Source organism: Xyrauchen texanus, chromosome 6 (genome assembly GCF_025860055.1).
Source record: "Xyrauchen texanus isolate HMW12.3.18 chromosome 6, RBS_HiC_50CHRs, whole genome shotgun sequence".
NCBI classification, from domain to species: Eukaryota; Metazoa; Chordata; class Actinopteri; order Cypriniformes; family Catostomidae; genus Xyrauchen; species Xyrauchen texanus.
In genome coordinates this window covers 30781033-30801137 of record NC_068281.1, presented here as the reverse complement: position 1 = coordinate 30801137, position 20105 = coordinate 30781033, and the positions used below count along the sequence as shown (strand labels likewise).

General features: G+C 38.4%; 1 protein-coding gene across 2 annotated transcripts in view; it reads left to right on the top strand.

Annotated features, from left to right (window-relative positions):
- The first annotated feature begins 598 nt into the window (after positions 1-598).
- LOC127644698 (rho guanine nucleotide exchange factor 4-like) overlaps positions 599-20105 on the top strand; it is a 94730-nt gene continuing 75223 nt past the window's right edge. For both annotated transcript variants that reach the window (XM_052128018.1, XM_052128016.1), the window contains exon 1: positions 599-710. In XM_052128018.1, the coding sequence (XP_051983978.1) occupies positions 609-710 (102 nt within the window). In that variant the 5' untranslated portion in view covers positions 599-608. The remainder of the gene's footprint in view (positions 711-20105) is intronic.

Here is a 20105-nt window from a genome sequence, read left to right as displayed (position 1 = left end):
GCACAGGTGGAATACGTTGTTTGCCAGCAGACTTCAGTTATTAACGCTGTCCCATGGATAGTGACTTTGTTGAGTCCTTATCAGATCAATGTAATTGGCCTTTTCAATAGGAAATTATGCTTCCTTCCTCTCATAATTGCTCAAAATAATGAGCCAAGTCAAGTGACTTTTGTCTGAAAGAAGCGGTTTTCAATTCCTTCCTCTATTGTCCGCTTGGCCTGTTTTATCTCTTTAAAACACATCACTTGCTTGCCTAAATATGAGGATACGCTGCTATGTAAACGTACTGCACTGAAAATAAAAGGAGGGCACCATCTTTACCTGTCAGACCATGCTGAGAAATATTAGCATCCTTCAGGCTAAAAGGAGGGAGAGCCCTCTCCCCTCTGATTGGTTCTCTCTCTCTTTTTATATTCAGAAGACCTCAATTTCTTAGAGCCATCAGTTTGTCCTGACTGGCCTTTTCTCTTATTTTGTTTTTTCCCTCCCTCTTTCACTCTCTGTTTTGGGATGGGCTTCCTCCTCCTTTGTTTTCGTGTCACTGGTTGAGGCACAGGCTCTGGAGTGCACTTTAAGTCTCAGTGCTTAAGGAGCAGTCAAGGCGATGTATGGACTCTGGGATCCATTCTGGCTGTACTCAGATCAGCTTTCTGAGAAGAGTGTCTGTTAGGATGCCAAACAGAGGCTGTGACCACAGAGATATGGCACAGGTACTGTATGACTGAGAAACTATTTCCTCTATAGATTTAAATCTTGCTGTGGACAACAAGTCAGTTTAGTAAACAATTCAGTTATCTTTTAGAGTATGAGGTGATCATAATTACATGTTTCTCTGATTCATATACTTTTAAAAATCTCATTGGTGTTCACTTTGTTTGCCACAGCACCTGTATAAGGAGTCCAGCACGTTGTGCTTTGTTCAGTCATGTTATTTTACACCACGCTGTAATGTAGCCGCCAGCGTGTCTTTGACTTGGGAAAAATTGTTGTCATTTTCTTTAACTTTTACGATGTAGTACATCATAGATAGATCTGTTTTTGCTATTGTGCTTCTCCAGTTTTCCATGGTTTAGTTAAGAATGTATTAGTTTTAAAAAGTATTTATTATTTGGATGGATTACTCCCTTAAAATGTCATTAATTCCATCAGTCAGTTCATTACACAGAGCTGACCTTGTGGACTCATGTTGTGAACTCATGTGTATCTGAAATGTCATGTGTACATTGGAGCTCTGAGAGTCATGTACAGTATGTGTCATTATTAGTGCTTGTGTACAGCAGCTTGCTATTGGTTTTGCATTCAGGTTGTTTTCTATTGTTCAAGCCTCTTAAAGTGTCTTTCCCTGTGGTCTTTAATCCCAGAATGAAATCCCAGTTTAGTCAACTGAACTATTTACAAATGTCCAGTAATTTTTATTTGTCTAGTGCTTTTCAAAATATACATGGTTTCAAAGTAGCGTTACAGAATAAATCCATGAATCGCATGAAAACATGCAGGTCACGATTCACCTGCATCAAAATATTTTAATATATATAATTAATAAAAAATGTAAATATATATATATATATATATATATATATATATATATATATATATATATATTTAATAAATTCTGCCTATTTTTAGGATCATTAAATTTGTTTTACATTGTGAAATTATTTTCATGACAAGCACATTTCCTCAAAAATGTTCATTATTGTAAGGCATTTGGATGTTTTACTTTTTTTTTTTAAAGAAAATACTGTAATGCAATGATTCAATTCTATTTAAATCGACAAAAAAAAGGAAGACTGTTCAACAGATACAACCATGTAATTTACCATTGAAATAATATTGCTTATCAATAAGATTTCTTGAGATTGTTTGCATTAAAGTAAATTATGACATTTTAATTGTCCTAACATTTTCTGTAAGAGAAATACTATGTCTAATTCCCTTAGTTTGATTTTTGGATGAAATATGACCTTGTCTTGCTGGGATGTTCTGATTTTGCCCCTTAGTTTAAGACAATGTGCCTGTCACAGGCTATTTTAAACTCTTACTGAGTTCAGAGTTAAAGGGCAGTCAAACAAAGACGCAAAGGTCACCACCATCAAGCCATAGCAAACTATGGGTTTTTATATTTAGTATCACAGCAGGTACAACTGCATAACCATTTAATGACATGGTCAGATAGTTTGAGAGTTAAACTTATTTAATACTGGTCTAGCTATGCTGTTCACCAGCAAAGCTTAGCTGGTGAAGCTGGTTGAGCAAGGAAGTCTTGCTGGTTAAGTAAGTCAAGACGTCTTGTTGGAACACCAGAACACATCCCATACTGGTGACCTGCAATCGAAACACAACATATGCTGCTGACCAACTATGCTGTTTTTTTCAGCAGGGAAATGAACCGCATTGGAAAATATGTGTACTGGTCATGCTGATGGATTTGTTTCAGTGTCAGGTACAGCAGTATCTTGCAGCTGCTAGTGCCCATCATGAAACAGCTGTTTGTGTTCTTATCTTTTATCTATTTTTTCTTTCCTTGTTTGCAAAGAGACAATTATAAATGTGCTGTCAAGACTGGGGTTCAGAATAACAAACAAGGCGTGATGTTGTTTCTGTATTGTGTGGGGCTCATGAATGCATTTCATCTGTCCCAGAGGAAAATAATTGTGGAACGTTCCAGTCTCGCCCTGTACTGCATGCCAGCTCTTCAGTCCCCGGCTACTTCAGATTTTTTCATCACAAGAAGAACAGCCCCAGAGTGGGCTTGATTTACAATAGCAGTCCATCCGGTTTTGTTTAAAAGTTTGCTCACAAAAGCCTCTAGTCCTCTAGTTGCCAACTGTCAACCATTCATTTCAGGGAGAAACAGCTTCTAGGGCTCAAAAATAAGGATGACCTGTTGGCCTAAGGCCAGTGTGAGAGAGTTTTGGAATAGTTAACGGAGCTGTTGCTTGCCCTATTGGGCCTTTGCTTCCTTGTCACTACACTTGTGTTCATTGATCAAATATATTTATAAATTTGATTATAGCTGTAAAAATTCCTGCTGTTATTGCAAATACCTGGTAAAAAAAAAACGTTACATGTTGTGAAAAGTATCATTTTGACAGAATACATAAAAATATTTACTACAGGCCAAAGTATGGACCAGCAGATGAAATCCTTCCTGTTGAGCCCTGGCTTCAGTAGAATCTGGAGAAGAATGGTAGTGTCGAATGTATCCAAAATCCTGCCCGAGCATTCTACTTGTCTCAAAATTGCAGGGTGGATGCTTTCCCATCCAGGATCTGAGGCTAAAGTATTTTAGCTTCTCCAGTCCATGCTGGTTCATTTGTTTGACAACACACATAGAGAAGCTAGAACATGATATTGTCAGAAGTTTGTAGCTCTTTTGTGGGTACAGAAAGCCGAAAAGGCTGATTGGCCACCTCAGGATTGCCCCTCCTTGCAGATCTGCATCTTGACCACAAGCCTGGGGCTGCAGCCAAGCTTTCTTCTGAGCCTTCACCCTGGTGGTGGTGTCATGGATGGGAAGTGAGGATAGCTGCATTGCCGTTTGACCTCTTTTCCAGAGCAATGTGTCCTCATTAGTCTTTCCATCAATGCTGTATATAATTAGACATTAGTTATATATTATTATTTATAATAACTAATAATAATATATTAGTTATTATAATATATATATTATAATAACTAATATATATATATATATATATATATATATATATATATATATATATATATATATATATATATATATATATATTATTAGTTATTATATTATTAGTTATAGCTACAGGCAAGAAAGTAAAATCTGGTGCTAGTCTGAACAGATTGTGGTTTAATGTCAAGAATTCAAGTCATTTCCTGGGCTTTTCTTTTGTATCTCAAATATTTCAGCCCCCTGTCTGGAGTTATACAAGCTTTTCATAGGTCCTCTGACCCTATGTTCTTATTGGCAGTCCTGCAACACTATGCAAGCTTGAGAGCAGCACTTTTTTAAGTGTTCCAGACCTCTTGTCTTGTTTCCAAAAATCCAGTCGTTTGAGATATAATTTTTCTCTTTCCCACCCTGTGAGCTGACTGAACACTTGCGTGCAAGTGCATGCTGTATCTATCCCAACAGGTCAACAGACATTGAAGCTCAAACCACAAAACATTTGCCAAACTCTACAGCCTAATCCAAACCCTAACCCTAAACTTCAGTGGAGTAAAAATGGAACCCCTGAATCACACATTCTTGGTTTTGCCCAACGCAGAAAAGTGCTTTTGGGAAATGTGTTCACATGTGTTCGAGAGGGGGTGGTGCTTGTCAGTAATTCTGCTGAATTGGGTAAATTTCAGTATACATAAACCTTTAGAAGCAACATTGAAATGTATTCAAGTTGGTACAAGTTGTATTCTCAGTGATGGTTCAAGGTGCTCTATAGTGGGTATTAGCATAAACTGTCTTCTACGGTCAGCATACTTTTGAAGGTGAAATAATGTTATCAAAAAGTAGCAATAGTTTGATGACAATCTTATGGAATCAACGGCCTTGCAACCCACTTTCTATGACGTCTTTTCTTCTTTCGCCTGCCTGAATAATAACATACCTGGAATAACAGCACATCACCCCCTTGAGTACTGAGGTATTTATTCACATCACAAGAATGGGGCTGCAAGCTTGCAATGCATTGCCCAAGCATTCACCTTCACATTTGCATACTTTTGTATAGTATTTTTCTGGCCTAACTGTAGAGGCCAGAGGCGCCGACAGACGATTTTGCCAGGGCTTCAGGCCCGAATGTTTTGAGTGTAGCCCCGAATGTTTAGAGTGTATTTTGAAAAGTTGACTGACAAATATGAAACCGGACAAAAGCCTATGTAAACCCCCGAAATCATAAGTTGCCTTATTTCATTGTGCTTTGGCTTTGCACATACTGTATACAGCCTGTAAAAATAGACATAGGCATAATCTAGCCTATAGAATAAGTCCCTTTGCTGTCGGTAGCCTATGGGCGACTCCGTTTCTTCCTCTCTGTTGAATATGCAGCAGGTAGAGGAGGAGCTTGCACAGTCGTTGACATCAACTAACGTTACTTAGTGGTGAGTTAACAGCAGTTAGCAGGAAAGACAGCAAAAATGAAGCAAACGAGGCTTTGGGGATTTTTCCAAAGACATCTGTTTTTGTCCTTAAAGTTTCAAGATCATCATCTAGCTGGCTTTCACCCACAGTAGGCTAAACATCAAGAGGTCCACTACCGACTGCCATTACATGTTGTAGCCTCTAGCCTACTTGTTAGCGCATGTTCGCCTTTCATGCTGGGACCGCGGTTCGAGTCCCGTTCGGAGTGTACTTTTCTTGTTTATCAGGTGTTGTTTTCGCTAAGGATAACCAATAAGCATTAGCATAAAATGTATGTGTGACTTGTTTTGTGATATTAGTTTGTAGTAAATATACACTTTGATTTGATTAAATGGTTTTGTAGAGGGTAGCAAAGATGAGCAACAGACTGAGGAGCAGCAGCTGTGCCAGAATCAGGCATGGAAACTGGTAACAATTAATCAGTCACTTTACTTTAGAGAAAGTTAAAAGTGAAACATTGTTTATCCCAATGATCCTAATGAAAGGATTTTGACAGATGAATTATTCTCATAGAGATGATGAGAATTATATACAGTTCGATGCCATCATGTGTCAATGAACTTAGACTAAAGTAATTCATGTATTGCTTTAACTCAGGACCTTATACATCATTTTGACTATTTATGTCAAAAAATATAAATTATTTATATTCAATATTTTTTTACCTCACTTTACTCACTATAATATAACTCTTTATATTATGGTGGCTCAGTGGTTGAGGCTCAGGGTTACTGACCAGAAGGACAGGGGTTCAAGCCCCAGCACCACCAGGATGCCACTGTTGGGCCCTTGAGCAAGGCCCTTAACCCTATCTGCTCCAGGGGCGCCATATCATGGCTGACCCTGCACTCTGACCCCAGCTTAGCTGGGATATGTGAAAACTAATAAATTTCACTGTATATATGCAAAAAAACTGTGTGTATAATGTGTGACCACAATAAAGGATTCTTCTTCTTCTTCTTTTGTGACGACTTTATGGTAATGTACATGACAATTAAAGAATCATGATAGATCTTAGGGCAATCCCACTGATCTGCTCTTCCCAGTACATTTTCTTCAATGGTATTGGTCTACAATTTGAAATATGTAGCACTTGATGAATTAGATGTTTGAAGCTGATTTGCAATAAGTTATGTGCTGTATCTGTTCTTTTGTATCACAGATGATTCAGGGAGGAGAGAGGATGTTGAGGATAGTACTAGAGTGGAAGATTTAGGAACTGTAGAAACAGGCCCAGCCAGAGCAAATCTCAAAGAATACCCTCTCACCAGCTTTGGACTACAGAGAAGTTGTTGCTAGTGTGAAAATAAAATTGTCTGGGCTAAGCCCCGGATGTCCTTCAATACTGGAAACGCCTCTGGTAGAGGCCCTTTGACCGATTAACATTCACTTCATCGCAGATACACACTTTTTCTCTCTTGTGATGACCCTTTAAAGGGGTCATGACATGAGGAATCACATTTTGCTAGATATTTTGACTTATAAAAGGTAATTGTACTATAAAAACATAGTCTGCTGTTTTTATCGCAAAAAATAATCTATGATCATGACTCCGAATGGGAGCGGATCGTGCTTATTACATGGTTACTTCCTACCATAATATTGATTTGAGATTCAATTATTTAAATATGGTAGAAGAACGCGGAGTGCAACAAAAAACAATGCTTTCTCATCTGTATCGTATTAGTTATGATGTCCAGCATTTTGGCCGAAATAAATGGGAGGTCCATTTTCCAGTATTTAAGCAGCAAATTTATCAAAGGAGACCCCTCCCAAGTTCGACCGGTGAATTATTCAAGGGAGATTCCCCAGCCAGCAAATTTTCTGACCTAGGAGACCAAACAGGGGAATTTTTGGGCCAACAGTCCCTTATAACACTCTCCCTACAGCTTGTTACACATTTATAAACCCTTCACATTCGCAGCTTGTGTTCGACTATTTTTATTGTTTAAATGGCTTTATTTTATCACCAAATCTTGTATGCCTGATAATTATTGGGGAAAAACAGTGTGACGATTTTGTTCAGTTTTCTATTGTCATTTCAGTTGAACAATGTGTCTGCACTGAGTGCTTTTAGGGGATTTTGTAAATCGCTTGCAATTTTAATTATATCATTCTTGTAAAACACAGTTCCCCACTTGTAATGATGGGAGGGCGTTTGCTTTTCAATGATGTTAACCATTCATAACAGTGGGTGTGTCTTAAAGTTGAAGTACACATAAAACCGAGCGTTTCAGACAGAGGCACAAAGGCAGGGTAGAAAAAGGTCATGTAATACTACACTAAGTTTTTTGTGCACAAAACTTTATAAAAATTGTATTTCAACCTCAAGGAAGACAATAACAACAACAAAAATGCATGTCATGACACCAGTGTTTTTTCAATATTTATGTAATTACTATTTGCACAGTTCTCACCTCTTTTTTTATTTTTTGGTTTGCTCTTTGGTAACTGACACATAGGTTTTCTAGAAAGCCTAGAGGTCATCCTCAAATAATGACATGTCTGTCTGACTCATGTTCCACAAGAATAACTTCCAAATCAGTGATATAGCCAAATCAGTTAATAACACTCCTGCCTTGGCAACAATGGCAGCGCTAGAAATGCACCAAGATTCTAAGAAGTTGTGCCCTTCTACTCACTCACTGCACCTCTGCCTTCCTGTTATGTAATCAAATCATCCATGGTCTACCAGACATACAGACTGACAATAAAGAAACAAAAGCATGCAGGAACAAGTCTCCATTAACTTTAGCTTCCAATATACAGCTCACAAAGAGCTTAATTTGTTTAGTAGAATTGCACTTGTTATTCAGAGCTGTTGGTGCAGGTGCTGTGGGCTTGTGGGTTTGTGAAACAGATACCCCGTGTTCTCCCCTCTCATTGTTTTGTTCAGAGCAAAGCAGATTTATTTAAATGGAGCAGTGAGAATGCCAGCAATGCAAACTGATCTTGACTCAGAGCTTCTCCTCTGCATGGGAACACATTGTGATAAAGGATCTAGTTTCACTCTCATCTCCTTTGTTCTATTTGGGGTCGCTCGGTTTTGGCTGAACTCAGAGTGTGTGTTTTCTGATCATTTTTGTTCCGTCAAGTATTGGATTTGGAAGTTTCTTCAAATTTGATCCCTTTATTGTTTCTTGTGTTAAAGACAAGAAATCAAAATTAGAGTTTTGTGGCTTTTAATCCATGAATTAGCTAACTTGAGGCCATGAACTGTATAAGCAAGTGTAAAATAGCCAGCAACCCTGTAGCTCAAGACTGGCTGTCTACTGAAGCTAAGCAGTGCTTAGCTTGGTCAGTACTTGGATGGGAAACCTCCTGGGAAAGCTAAGATTGCTGCTGGAAGAGGTATTAGGGAGTCCAGCAGCTGTGTAGGTCCTAATGCCCCAGTTTAGTGATGGGGTCACGATACTGTAAAAGATACTGTAAAAGGCACCGTCCTTTGGATGAGAGGTTAAACCGAGGTCTTGGCTCTCTGGTCATTAAAAATCCTAGGATACATCTCGAAAAGAGTAAGGGTGTAACCCTGGTGTCCTGGCCAAATTTCCCCCATTGGCTCTTATCAGTCATGGCTTCCTAATAATCCCCATCCATTAATTGGCTCTATCACTCCACTCTCTCCTCTCCACCAATAGCTGGTGTGTGGTGAGTGCACTATGGCTGCTGTTGCTTCCAGGTGGATGCTGCACACTGGTGGTGGTTTTGGAGAGTCCACTGTTCACTGTGTGAAGCCCTTTGAGTGTAGTGTCAGAAAGGCACTATATAAATGTAATGGTCACTCATAAAATAATTTTTAGCAGATACTCAACATTTTCAAATGTACAATCTTTCTCTTCCAGGAAAATAGAGAACAATATGTACAGGAATGAAAACTGTGCTCATCAAGCGATTTCACATGGCCTTTAAAATGGTGACCATTGTAGTTGATTAGTCTCATTTTTAGATAAATTTTTCCAAAAAGAACGCTAACACAATGGCATGTTTAAGGGGTTATGGACAGAGATAGCAGAGGGACATCAAAGCCCACATGTATGCCCTTTGCCCAGAACTGAACACATGTGGGAGTTCCACAGAACTCAATGTCATTCCACAGTGGACAGATTCCTCTTCCTGCACCTGCTGGTTGCTCCATCACTCTGATTGTGACTGTGAACAGTGTCTATTCCACTGTGGTTATGACTAAAGATGTGATAGATAGCGTTTTGAAAGAGCCATCTGTTTAGGGGTAAAAATATTTGCCCTGACAATGATATGAATATGATTCTTCACTAAATATTGCAATGCATAATTAAATCTGAAATATGTTCTCTATTTGATTAAATTAATTAGGTATTATTCATTATTGGGTTGTTGACATGACATTTCAAACAGTGACAGCATTTTTATTTCAAGCAGTGACAAACTTTTTGGATAAAAAGCTCACTCACTTGTGGCAAAAGGCCCCTAGGGGGTTTAGAGTGATATTGTATAGATATAGGGGCAATTGTGATAGTATAAAATTGGTCAACTAATGCAAATCATTTTGAGACAGCAAAATATATATATTTTTTGTAACAAATTAAGATGATGTTTACTCAAAATAATTACAACAGAAAAAAGTCAACCATTTCCTGTTAATTTCAAATACATTTGGTATTTTATTACATCTAATGTATTCTATAAACAAACTCATCTTTATTCTAATTGGATTAGTCAATGTGAGCCAACTTTGAACATTTTTCATAACAAATCTATTCACCTCACTTTAAAAAAGCAATGAGTTTAATAGGGGCCCCTACAACAGAGGGGCGTTTGACCCCAAATACCATCCTTTTTGGACAGTTATTGAAAATGTTTGATTTAATTACCTTAAACAAATCTGAAAATGATAAATATGTATTTTGTCTGAAAATAAACATGTTAATTTTAGGGATTTTCTTTAGCAACATAAATTTGCAATATTTAAAAAAAAAAAATGCAAATATCTCATGGAGCAGGAATATTTTGCAGTGCATAATGACAAACAAGTATTTAGGAAAGTGCTTTGGTAGTTTTTGTTACTATTTAGTGTATTGGGAGAAAATAATATTGTTCATATTGTTCTGAACCTCTATGGCTTTATTGTTTTGTAACACAAAAGGAGATATCAGGAAGAATGTTAATCTCTCCATTCACATTCATTGCATATTTTTTTCAATACTATGAAAGTGAATGGTAATCAAGGCTGTCGTTATTCCAACAACATGATTACATAATGACACAATTCCCTTTTTTGGGTCAACTATCCCTTTACTGTTCTCACGAGGTAGGATGCAAAACACTTTTGCCTCTAAATCACCAATAACTTTGCTTTCACAATCTCAGAGCCATGGGTCAATATGGTCTTACAAACTGCCACATCGACTCACAGCTGGTGAAATACATCAAACTAAAAACAAGAACAACATGTAAGACCAAAAGTTGAACTCTTGGGCTATGTTTAGGCTCCATGAAACCAAACCAGAACAGAGTCATGTAAACATGGATAAACAAAGACCGTACACAATCTTAAGCAATGCAGAGGTCATGTTGCATATATGCATGAGTGTATGTCTTGCTGTATGGTGTGTTTTCATGGTGCATTAATGTCTCTTTTGACATTTAGCAAGAGTACCTATAAATTAAGTATGTAGTGCTGAGTGTTTCTGAGGGAAGCTCTAGAATGATTTGTATCCTCTTTAAGTCTTTAGTTGCATTGGATTCCTTCCATGTCTGGCCTTTCAGTACAGTGCATCAATCCACACCACTCTGTGGAGATTCTCTGGTAAGGGAATTGGGCGGACATATTTCTGTTAGCTTTTAAGTGTTGCATAGCTGAGTCTGTCCCTGAATAACTTTTTGTCAGGTGGACAAGTATATGGAGATATTATTTTTGTGCCTCTAATGGCTCAACTATATGAAATGACACAGCAGCATTGTTAAATTCTTGGTTTTGATTGGTTAACAGAAGTTTCAAGTTGTTAATTTGTGTTCTATTGACCTGTTTTATGTGACGTCACTGTATGACCACACCGCCATGTTTGTGACCAAAATTCCAAATACCTTCAATGTGCTGCACTGTGTTGTATGCGACAAAAGCCTTCTTCTTGATTTAAAAGAAGCTCTTACATTCATACAGACGAGATCGTCACACATTTTGTAATATTGCGATCAAATCAGACCAGAAAACAACACAAAAACATTTGTAACTTCTGAATGAGAGATGTTTACGGTGATGTACCAGTGGGTGTGTACAGGCTGGCCATACATCAGACTCATCACGTACAGAGATGAATCATGGTTAAAAATACATTTAAATGTCAGCGAAAGTCCAATTTGGCAATATTTGTGCCAAAGACCTATATGAAATTTTCCTTGGAGCCATGGATCAAAAGCAATTTTTTATCAAAAAGCAAAGTTTCTCTTGATATCGATTCATGAGTGTTTTTCCATTCACCACCATTTTTTTCTCCCGCTGATGGTCACAAATATGGCGGGTGCGAGGAAAAAGTGACGTCACTGAGGTTCACACGAAATTTGTTTTTGTGTGTGTCTGCTCTGTTTTTCAGTCGATTTTCTCTATAAACACATGCTGGATGGACGTGGTTGACCGTTGTCTGCGGCTCACTGTTTTTTCAGCATCTTGTGAAGAAGTGGTTCAAGTAAAAATAACTTGCACTTTTAAAAATGTGCCTCGAGACACCTGCACTTTGTTTCAATTGTGGTGCTGCATTTAGCTTTTTTAGCTTCTTGCAAAGGAACAACACGTTTTTGAGGCTATGTCAATTTAAAAATAACTTTATCTTTTAAAAATTTTGAGGCATTTCGAGACACCTACGTTATGATTAATTCGTTGCGCTGTATCTAGGTTTTTTAGCACAGACACATTTCCCTAACTATTACGATTCACTGTTGTCTGCCCTGTGTTTTACCTCTGTCATCTGTTCCCCCCAGACTACACTTCCCATAACCCCCTGCTCTGATCACTTCCCGCTGTTCCCTATTGATTCTCACATGTGTTTCATTTACCTTGTTTATCCATGAATATATATTGCCCTATTTTCTGTTTAACGTTTGTCAGTTGATCTGTGTGTTTATCCAGTTCGTGCTCTGAGTTCTAGCCTGTTTGTTTATGTTTTGTTCTTATTTCCTGGTTCCTAGTTTTGCCCTGTTCTGCATTTATCTTGTCTTGTATTTTGTTTGATTTATTCATCATTAAAGTTGCTGCACTTTGATCCTGCTCTCGTCACATCCTTCAAATGTTATGCTAACTAGTACGGGCTGATTTAATTTTGATTTCAGCTTTAGGTTTTGGGGATACAGCTATAAGGGATTTTAGCAACATATGAGTGTGATAAGTTTAGTGCTGAGGTCACATGTTTTTAGGCGTGTAATCTGTCTTGGATTCTCTGAATGATTTAAAGTTCTTGTCTGCTAAAGGAACCCTGCATTTTATGATGAACGATCTTCAGAATCCATGCTATTTTCATTACTGTTGCAAAAATGCAGTGTTTTCACAAGCTCTCTGACTGACAATCACTGGAGACCATTGGTCTTCCCTTTTCCAAATGGTAGTAATAAGAGAAAGAAGCAAAAGGTCTCTCTCTAAAGGTGGGAATGCAGATTTTTCTGAGAAGAACACTCCATAAAAGGCCTTTGATTTGACCCTCACAGTCGCAACGAGTCACTGTTGCCTGTACAGCACTGTGTAATATGCACCAACAACTTAATTGTGTGTGCTTAAGTTGCCATGGGCAGCGTGTTGCATTGTCTCTGCTCCTTTCTCACGCTCAGTGTCCTGGGAGGTTCTGTTGTAATGGGTTGGGTAGTCTGGGCACTGGGAACAACATCCCTTGCCACAGAAACGCACATTCTGAGCTCAAGATCTGTCAACCACTGATCTCTTCACCTTACATTTACATTTACATTTACATTTATGCATTTGGCAGACGCTTTTATCCAAAGCGACTTACAGAGCACTTATTACAGGGACAATCCCCTAGAGCAACCTGGAGTTAAGTGCCTTGCTCAAGGACACAATGGTGGTGGCTGTGGGGTTCGAACCAGTGTCCTTCTGATTGCCAGATTACCAGTTATGCGCTTAGACCACTACACCACCACCACCACTCCACTCCACCTTAGACGTCATTCAATAAACTCTGAGCATACGCTTATTACATAGCTCTCTGAAATACTTTATTCTTATTTTTTATAATGCTAAATTTAACAATTTTAATGACCACTAAACTGCACAATTTACCATTGTCCCAGGCAACCAATTTTCTTGCATACTTGTGATATTTTTATGTCTCTCAAATCAGCTTGTGGTCTCTTACAATAATAATAGTAATACAAATGTACATTTATTTATTAATTTGGTAATTAGCAGTGCAACATAAGCAATTTTTGTAAGTCGCTCAGCATCTGTAAAATGCTGTAAAGTGACCAACGGCTTCCTTGTTTCATCGTATTTCCTTGTTCTCTGTCCAAGCCTGTTACAGTTTCTGGCTTATTAGTGTCTTGCGTTTATGACAATTTTGTTTTCCATTAATGCTTCTTACAGTCAAGCACAAAATAGTTTGCTTTTGCAGTTGATGTCAAAGTGTCTGAGAGTGTCTGTTTGCCATGTAGGTCAGTACAGTAGCTTGATAATGCAAGCAAAATGCCCCAGTCCAATAAGACTGATAGAAAGGCAATGATATTGAAAATTTTTGATAATAAAAGGAGGACTATGGTGAAATTAATGAATGTTAAATAAATTAATGTTGAGGTATGCTCTTTATGCTGATGAGGCCATCGTGAATCGATTGAAAGATTAATTTATGGTGCATTCGTGTCATGTGGGAATTACGGTAATTATGAGATTCCTACTTGTAAAAAGTGCTCACGTCTTCGTAGAACCAGTTGTAAACTTGGAATTTTATGAAAGCTCCGACTTGACAGTCGTGGCGTCATTTAAAAAGAACCAATATGGCAGTGGCCTCAACAATAATGCCATTGATGCCTGGAGCATTTTTTTTTGTTTTTAAACATTTAGCAAAAACATAGAAGTGAATTAACAAAGTGTTAAGCATTTTGATGTTATCAACAATAAAGCCATTTTGCCATTATCAGTGTTGCCATATAAAAAAATTACATAGCTCTGAGAAGAATCCGTAATTCTGACATTACGTAAACGCACCATAAAACTTCTCTCATTAAGATTTAACCATGTACTTTGACTTAAACAATTGTGTACGGATTTTAATAAATTCAATCAACTGAAGTTAATCGACTTTTAATTAACGTCTAACCAAGCAATATACTGTAAATAAATTGCATTACGCCAAAGATTTCAGCTGATTGAGTGCCTGAATGCCCTTTCAGACCTTAACTCCAAAACAGGTTGTTTTTAATTTGAAGAGGATCTGGCATTTTCAGAACAAATAAACATACAAACACAGCATGTTCTAATGGAGAACATTATCCAAGCAAACAAGTTGTCACTCCATATGATTGGCCACACAGTGTTTAAAGGTCATGTTAAACATGCTTGTGTGTCAGGGTTTCGTGACCCCTATATAGTACCTCAGGGTACTCATGTAAAGTTGTCTTTTGCCATGTCTAACAGGTGATACATTTCCTTCTCATGACTACCATGACATACTGACTAAGGCTGAAACGATTAGTCGACGTTATCTACAACTTCAACAAAAAAAAAATTGTTGAATAGTCGTTTGATCTCATTTAATGTAACATGAGATCATATGAAACTCTAATGATGAGAGCAGCAGCACTGCAGCTCGCACCTGACTTAGGAGAGGAAGAATTACACAGCTCACAGTCCAGATGCACTCTAAACTTCCAAACAGCTTCAGGTGATGTATATTAATAGTATGTATTAATACAACCTTTTAAGTCGGGACACAAGCAGAATAATCAGTTAAGAGCTAATTATTAATCATTGCAATAATCGCGGAATAGCCGAATAATCATCCTATTAATCATTAGATTAATCGAATAATCGTTAGTTGCTGTCCTAAGACTGACTGTGAACCTAACAGGAACATCTAAAATCCAAATTAATTAAGTTTGCAGTAAACATTTTATTGGTTCCAAATTGGTCTGCACAATTAATCAAAGTAAAACAAAGATCACAAATTAATTTAATAAATAAGTAATATTCTAATTACAATAATATAATATTCAAGTTGACTGGGTTCCAAGAAATGTGGGCTGAGACTTTATCACAAAGTGGACAAAACAAGTACACAGTGAGCAGATTCAATGTCAATGTAAAGAAGACAATGTCTTTTTTTTTTCTCTTTGTTTCAATGTTTTATTTATTTATTCATTTATTTGTTTGTTTGTTTTCGGCTGAATTGAAAAAGGTCTGAGTTTTGTTCTTTTTAAGAGGACTCAAGAGTGAACTCTTTAAGAGTAGCCTTTTTATTGGCAGTAGATGACACTTGTCAGTGAGTTGACGATAATGTGGCCAATCCTAGGGTACCGGAAGTATCAACATGCCGACCTCCCTTTTGATCATTTAGAAAAATAAATGTTATTTTTTTCCCTTCCAGAACCCGACTGTTCCACTCTGTATACAGTTATGAGTGGGATTTTGATCCAACGAGATTTCACAGTGGGTTGGGCTTGGTTGCTCGTTCGCTTGGTTTGGCCAAAAAAATAAATATTACAGAGAAGAGAGCTTTTATCTCTTGTCACCTTATTGCATCATGCCTGGTTTGGACACAGTGTTATATGTATTCTGATTATACAGAGTATGTATTGCTTACATAAATGTTGACTTTTCACAAATAGCTTCCATTTAAAAAACATGCGCAAGGGTTGTTGTGTACATTTCAATGTGGGGTGTGTTTTCTTGAGGGTCTTTGTATCTATAGCAATGCCGACTTGTCAAAAACATGGTGAGAGGCCACTATTGAGTAATCAGGTGGGGTAGCTGAGGGCTCTCCAACTGCTTTTGTAATTATAATGCGTTTTGTGTTGGCTGCCGGCATACTGCCTTCCTACCCCTTTGTCTCAACGAAAGCCTCCTGACAGAGTTCATATCCATTATCAGAGTATCATAAGCCTCTCCTCAGCCCACACAAAGCAGATTGACAGATCTCCCTATCTCAGTCATGCTGTGGAAGTCTTCATCTGCTGAAGTGCGAGAAATCAAGAAGTGGATGTGCACATTCATGACTGTCATTCAGTGGCTATGTTCACAAGGGCCTCATTCAGCCAAAGACTCTGACTAAACAGTGTCAAACTATATTAGTGACAGAAGTGTGAGGGAAAGAGAGGGGTACTGGTCACTAGAGCTGCTGATCCGTAACCAACTGCCTGGACGTCTACCTCCCAGAGGGAGTTTACACTCTGAATAGCCCCAAGGGAGGCTGCAGTCACCCAGGGAACAGCAGAGTCTATGTGTGGAGAGGACAGGCTTGTGGAGGTGTTTGGGTGAATTGTTCATTGTTGTGAGTAGCAGGCAGTGATTTGCGGTCACATCAGACCATGTGAAAGAAGCCAAAAAGGTTTAAACATAGAATAAAAGATGTTCTCTGTAAATTTGCAAGAGCTGAATGATTTCAGTGTGATGCTAAGAATCAAATAATTTAACAAAAGAATAAAGATGTGATCAACTGTTGCTGTTGTGAATTGTAATAGTGTGGTTTTGGCTCTATAACGCTAATAACTTTTTTTTGTCTAGGTAGCCTAGATCTTGTAGCTCAACTGGCAGGGCATAGCAACAGAAAGATCAGGGATTAGATTCTCAGGGAATGCATAGTTTAAATGCAATGGCAATTGCTTTATTATCAAGTGTCTTCCAAATACAGAATTTTAAATGTATCCTAAATTTCCTTCATGTCCTTTTTAAGTTGACAGATGTGAGAAATCAAAGCTGCCTGCCAGGGTTGGACTGGGATGAGAAATCGGCCAGAAACTGGAACATAGAACTTACCTTAAAAACTGGCCCTAAAGTTGTTGACTTGAGGGGGGGTGTCGCTGTCCTTTTCTACATATCGCTGCCCCTTTCGGCATATCACGGCGCTGTTTTGTGGCCCGTTCTGCATAATGCGGCGGCTCATTTCATCTTAACGCGGTCCATTCGGCCCATTTCGGTTCTCCCGATGGCCAGTCTGCCCCTGATCAGCCCGGTATGCCAGATTACCAATCCAGCCCTGCTGCCTGCTGATTTTTGACTCACACACCCCAAGTCTTAAAAAAAACAATCAGTTCATATTCAATCATATTTTGTTTTTGTTTGCTTTGGTTATATCTGGTGAATATTAATTATGGTAGAAACTTGCAATTCAGTCCCTATCAGGTATTTCTAAATATTTGCTGGACCTGAGTTGTATTTACACCTGTATACAGCAGAGGGCACCCTGCACTGTCAAATTTTTGTTCAAAAGTTTTACCATTAGGCATACAACAGCTTGTCACTGAGGCAGTACCACTGTACCATTTTTTTCACCTTAAGGTACTAATATGTACCCTTTTGGGAAAGAAAAGGTACAAATACATTCCAATTGACATGTAAAGGGTACAGTGTGTGTACCTTTGAGCGTACTGCCTCATTTACAAGCTTCTGACAGTCTGTAATTTTTTATTTTTTTTGGTGCCAAACCTGATTAATGTGAGTACAATTGTAATCTTGACACTGAAACTGTATTAGCCCACCCGACAACACGATGCTGTTGTCTTTCCAACAAAGTTTGTCATAGACATTATTCAGCACGCCTTCTTGGATGTAAAAACTTTTCATCTTTTTTAGCAGTAATTTGGTATCTTTAAATAATTTGTCCTTTATGTAAATTTTCCAAAATATGTTTCTCCTTATTCACTCATCCCAGTTTTCCTTTAAAGGGGACATACTGTATCCTGAAAGACTGGATTTTACTTGCTCTTTTCAAGTGAGAATTGGATCTACAGTACTATGAAGAAATACTGTAACAGTCACATCTCAGATTTCTTAGTCCACCCAGACCATTTATAGAAACTGAACCGCAAAACAGCCTTTTAATTATACTGGTCAGAAAGAAGGTGGAAAATACTAATGTTATGTAGCCATCTGGAAAAATGTTATGTAATTTAACTCATAAATTGGACGTGGACCTTTAAGAGTTTTGCGATGCCCACTGTGTTACACACATGTGTGCTGGTTAGAACCTGAAAGCATACGTTATTTTGTTCATCAGTTGATAAATCTTTGTGTATGTGTGTTTGATGAGGAGGAGGGCTCATGACTATGCATGCCCGGCCCACAATTGTCTAATCAGCTGTGGAAAAGCATAGGTGCAGCGGAATGTGGAAGTTTGAGAGAGAGAGCCTCATGCAGCTGCCATGTGTGTCTTTAAATTAAATATTATTTTGACTGTTCAGCCAATGCCCACCTCCGCCTTTACCCATTTGAACCATGTAACATTGGTGACGAAGCCCGGGAAGGAGGAGGGATGGGGAGTACTCGCCACTGCCATCCACCCCAAGGAGCAGCCACGGCCGTCCGCCGGGGGAACGGAGGAGTTCCCTACTGGCCACCAAAATGTGGAGGGGCATTCCATCTGCCAGGGGCCGGAGGACTGGCTCCAGTCTGCCCGAGGATCAGTGGCTATCGTCCAGCAGAGGGCGGAAGTGTGATTGAGGACCAAGCGACGGCGTGTCTGGGAAAGCGCAGAGCAAGTTTTTTTTTCTCTCTCTCTCTCTCTCTCTCTCTCTCTCTCTCTCTCTCTCCTGGAGGGGTGCCGAAGCCCTCCCTCCAGGACATCTATAACAGGCGGTGTGTGAAAAAAGCTCGGAGGATCATCAGAGACTCCAGCCACCCGAGTCATGGGCTGCTCTCACTGCTACCATCAGGCAGCTGGTATCGCAGCATCAGGACCCGCACCAGCCGACTACATGACAGCTTCTTCCCCCAAGCAATCAGACTTTTGAACACTTGATCTATCACAATCAGCACTGCACTTTATTATTTATCATCTTGTATCACACACTGGACTGTCAAATATATTCTCCCCAATTCAACTACTGTATATATTTTTATATACCCTTACCCTTATTTTTTATTTTTATTGTATGTGTATTCTATATTGGGTGTATTGTTTACTGTACATTGTATATTGTGTTGTGTAAGTATGTGTACATTTGTTATGTAAATTGTGTTGTGTAAATATGTTGTTTATTGTAATTGGTACTGCTATGTTATTCGGAACTGAACACAAAACCTTCACCTACTGTTGCACTTGTGTACACAGTAGTGTGACAATAAAGTGATTTGATTTGATTTGCTCCGCCTTGAACTTCCAGTGTTTATACTGTATGAAAGACATTACAGGTACTGTTGCTGGTCTGGGAGGTGTAATATTAAAGCGTTAGCAAAGATGCTGGGTGTTACACAGATGTACTTTTCAACAAAATACTGACCAAAAAAACAATTCACAACACCATTTTTAATCCGCCACAGCCTGCCTTGCACACCGATATTGTTACTGTCACACACTTCACTAACCTTAAACCAGGCCTCACCACATAATTAAATAATTTAAGATGTTTGTAGAGACAGGAGTAAAAGACAGCATAAAACTTCTTGATGAGGATGGTATTGTCAACATAGTCTCATTACAACTCGTAATAATTTGTACGAGATGAAATTCATGAAATATCGAACGACTTGACTCGAACGAAAAGGTATGACTTTCATTCTCATAGAGACAAAACAATCAATAAACAGAATTACAAATTGATGCAATATGAGCTAACCTCTTATCCTTTCTAATTAAGAAATAAATTGTCAGTGGACAAATTTGGTTGCTCATTCCATCTTTCTATGGAATAGCCTGTAATAGGTTTCCCTTGTCTTGTTCCATGCTCTGATGTTTGGTACACAAACATTATTTTCCAAATTAAATCAGCTATATGGTTAGGTTTCGATTTGAGTTACTCTGTCTACACCAGAAGTGAACTATGTTGCATTGCAGCGGCTTGAGGCTGTCTACACTGGACACAT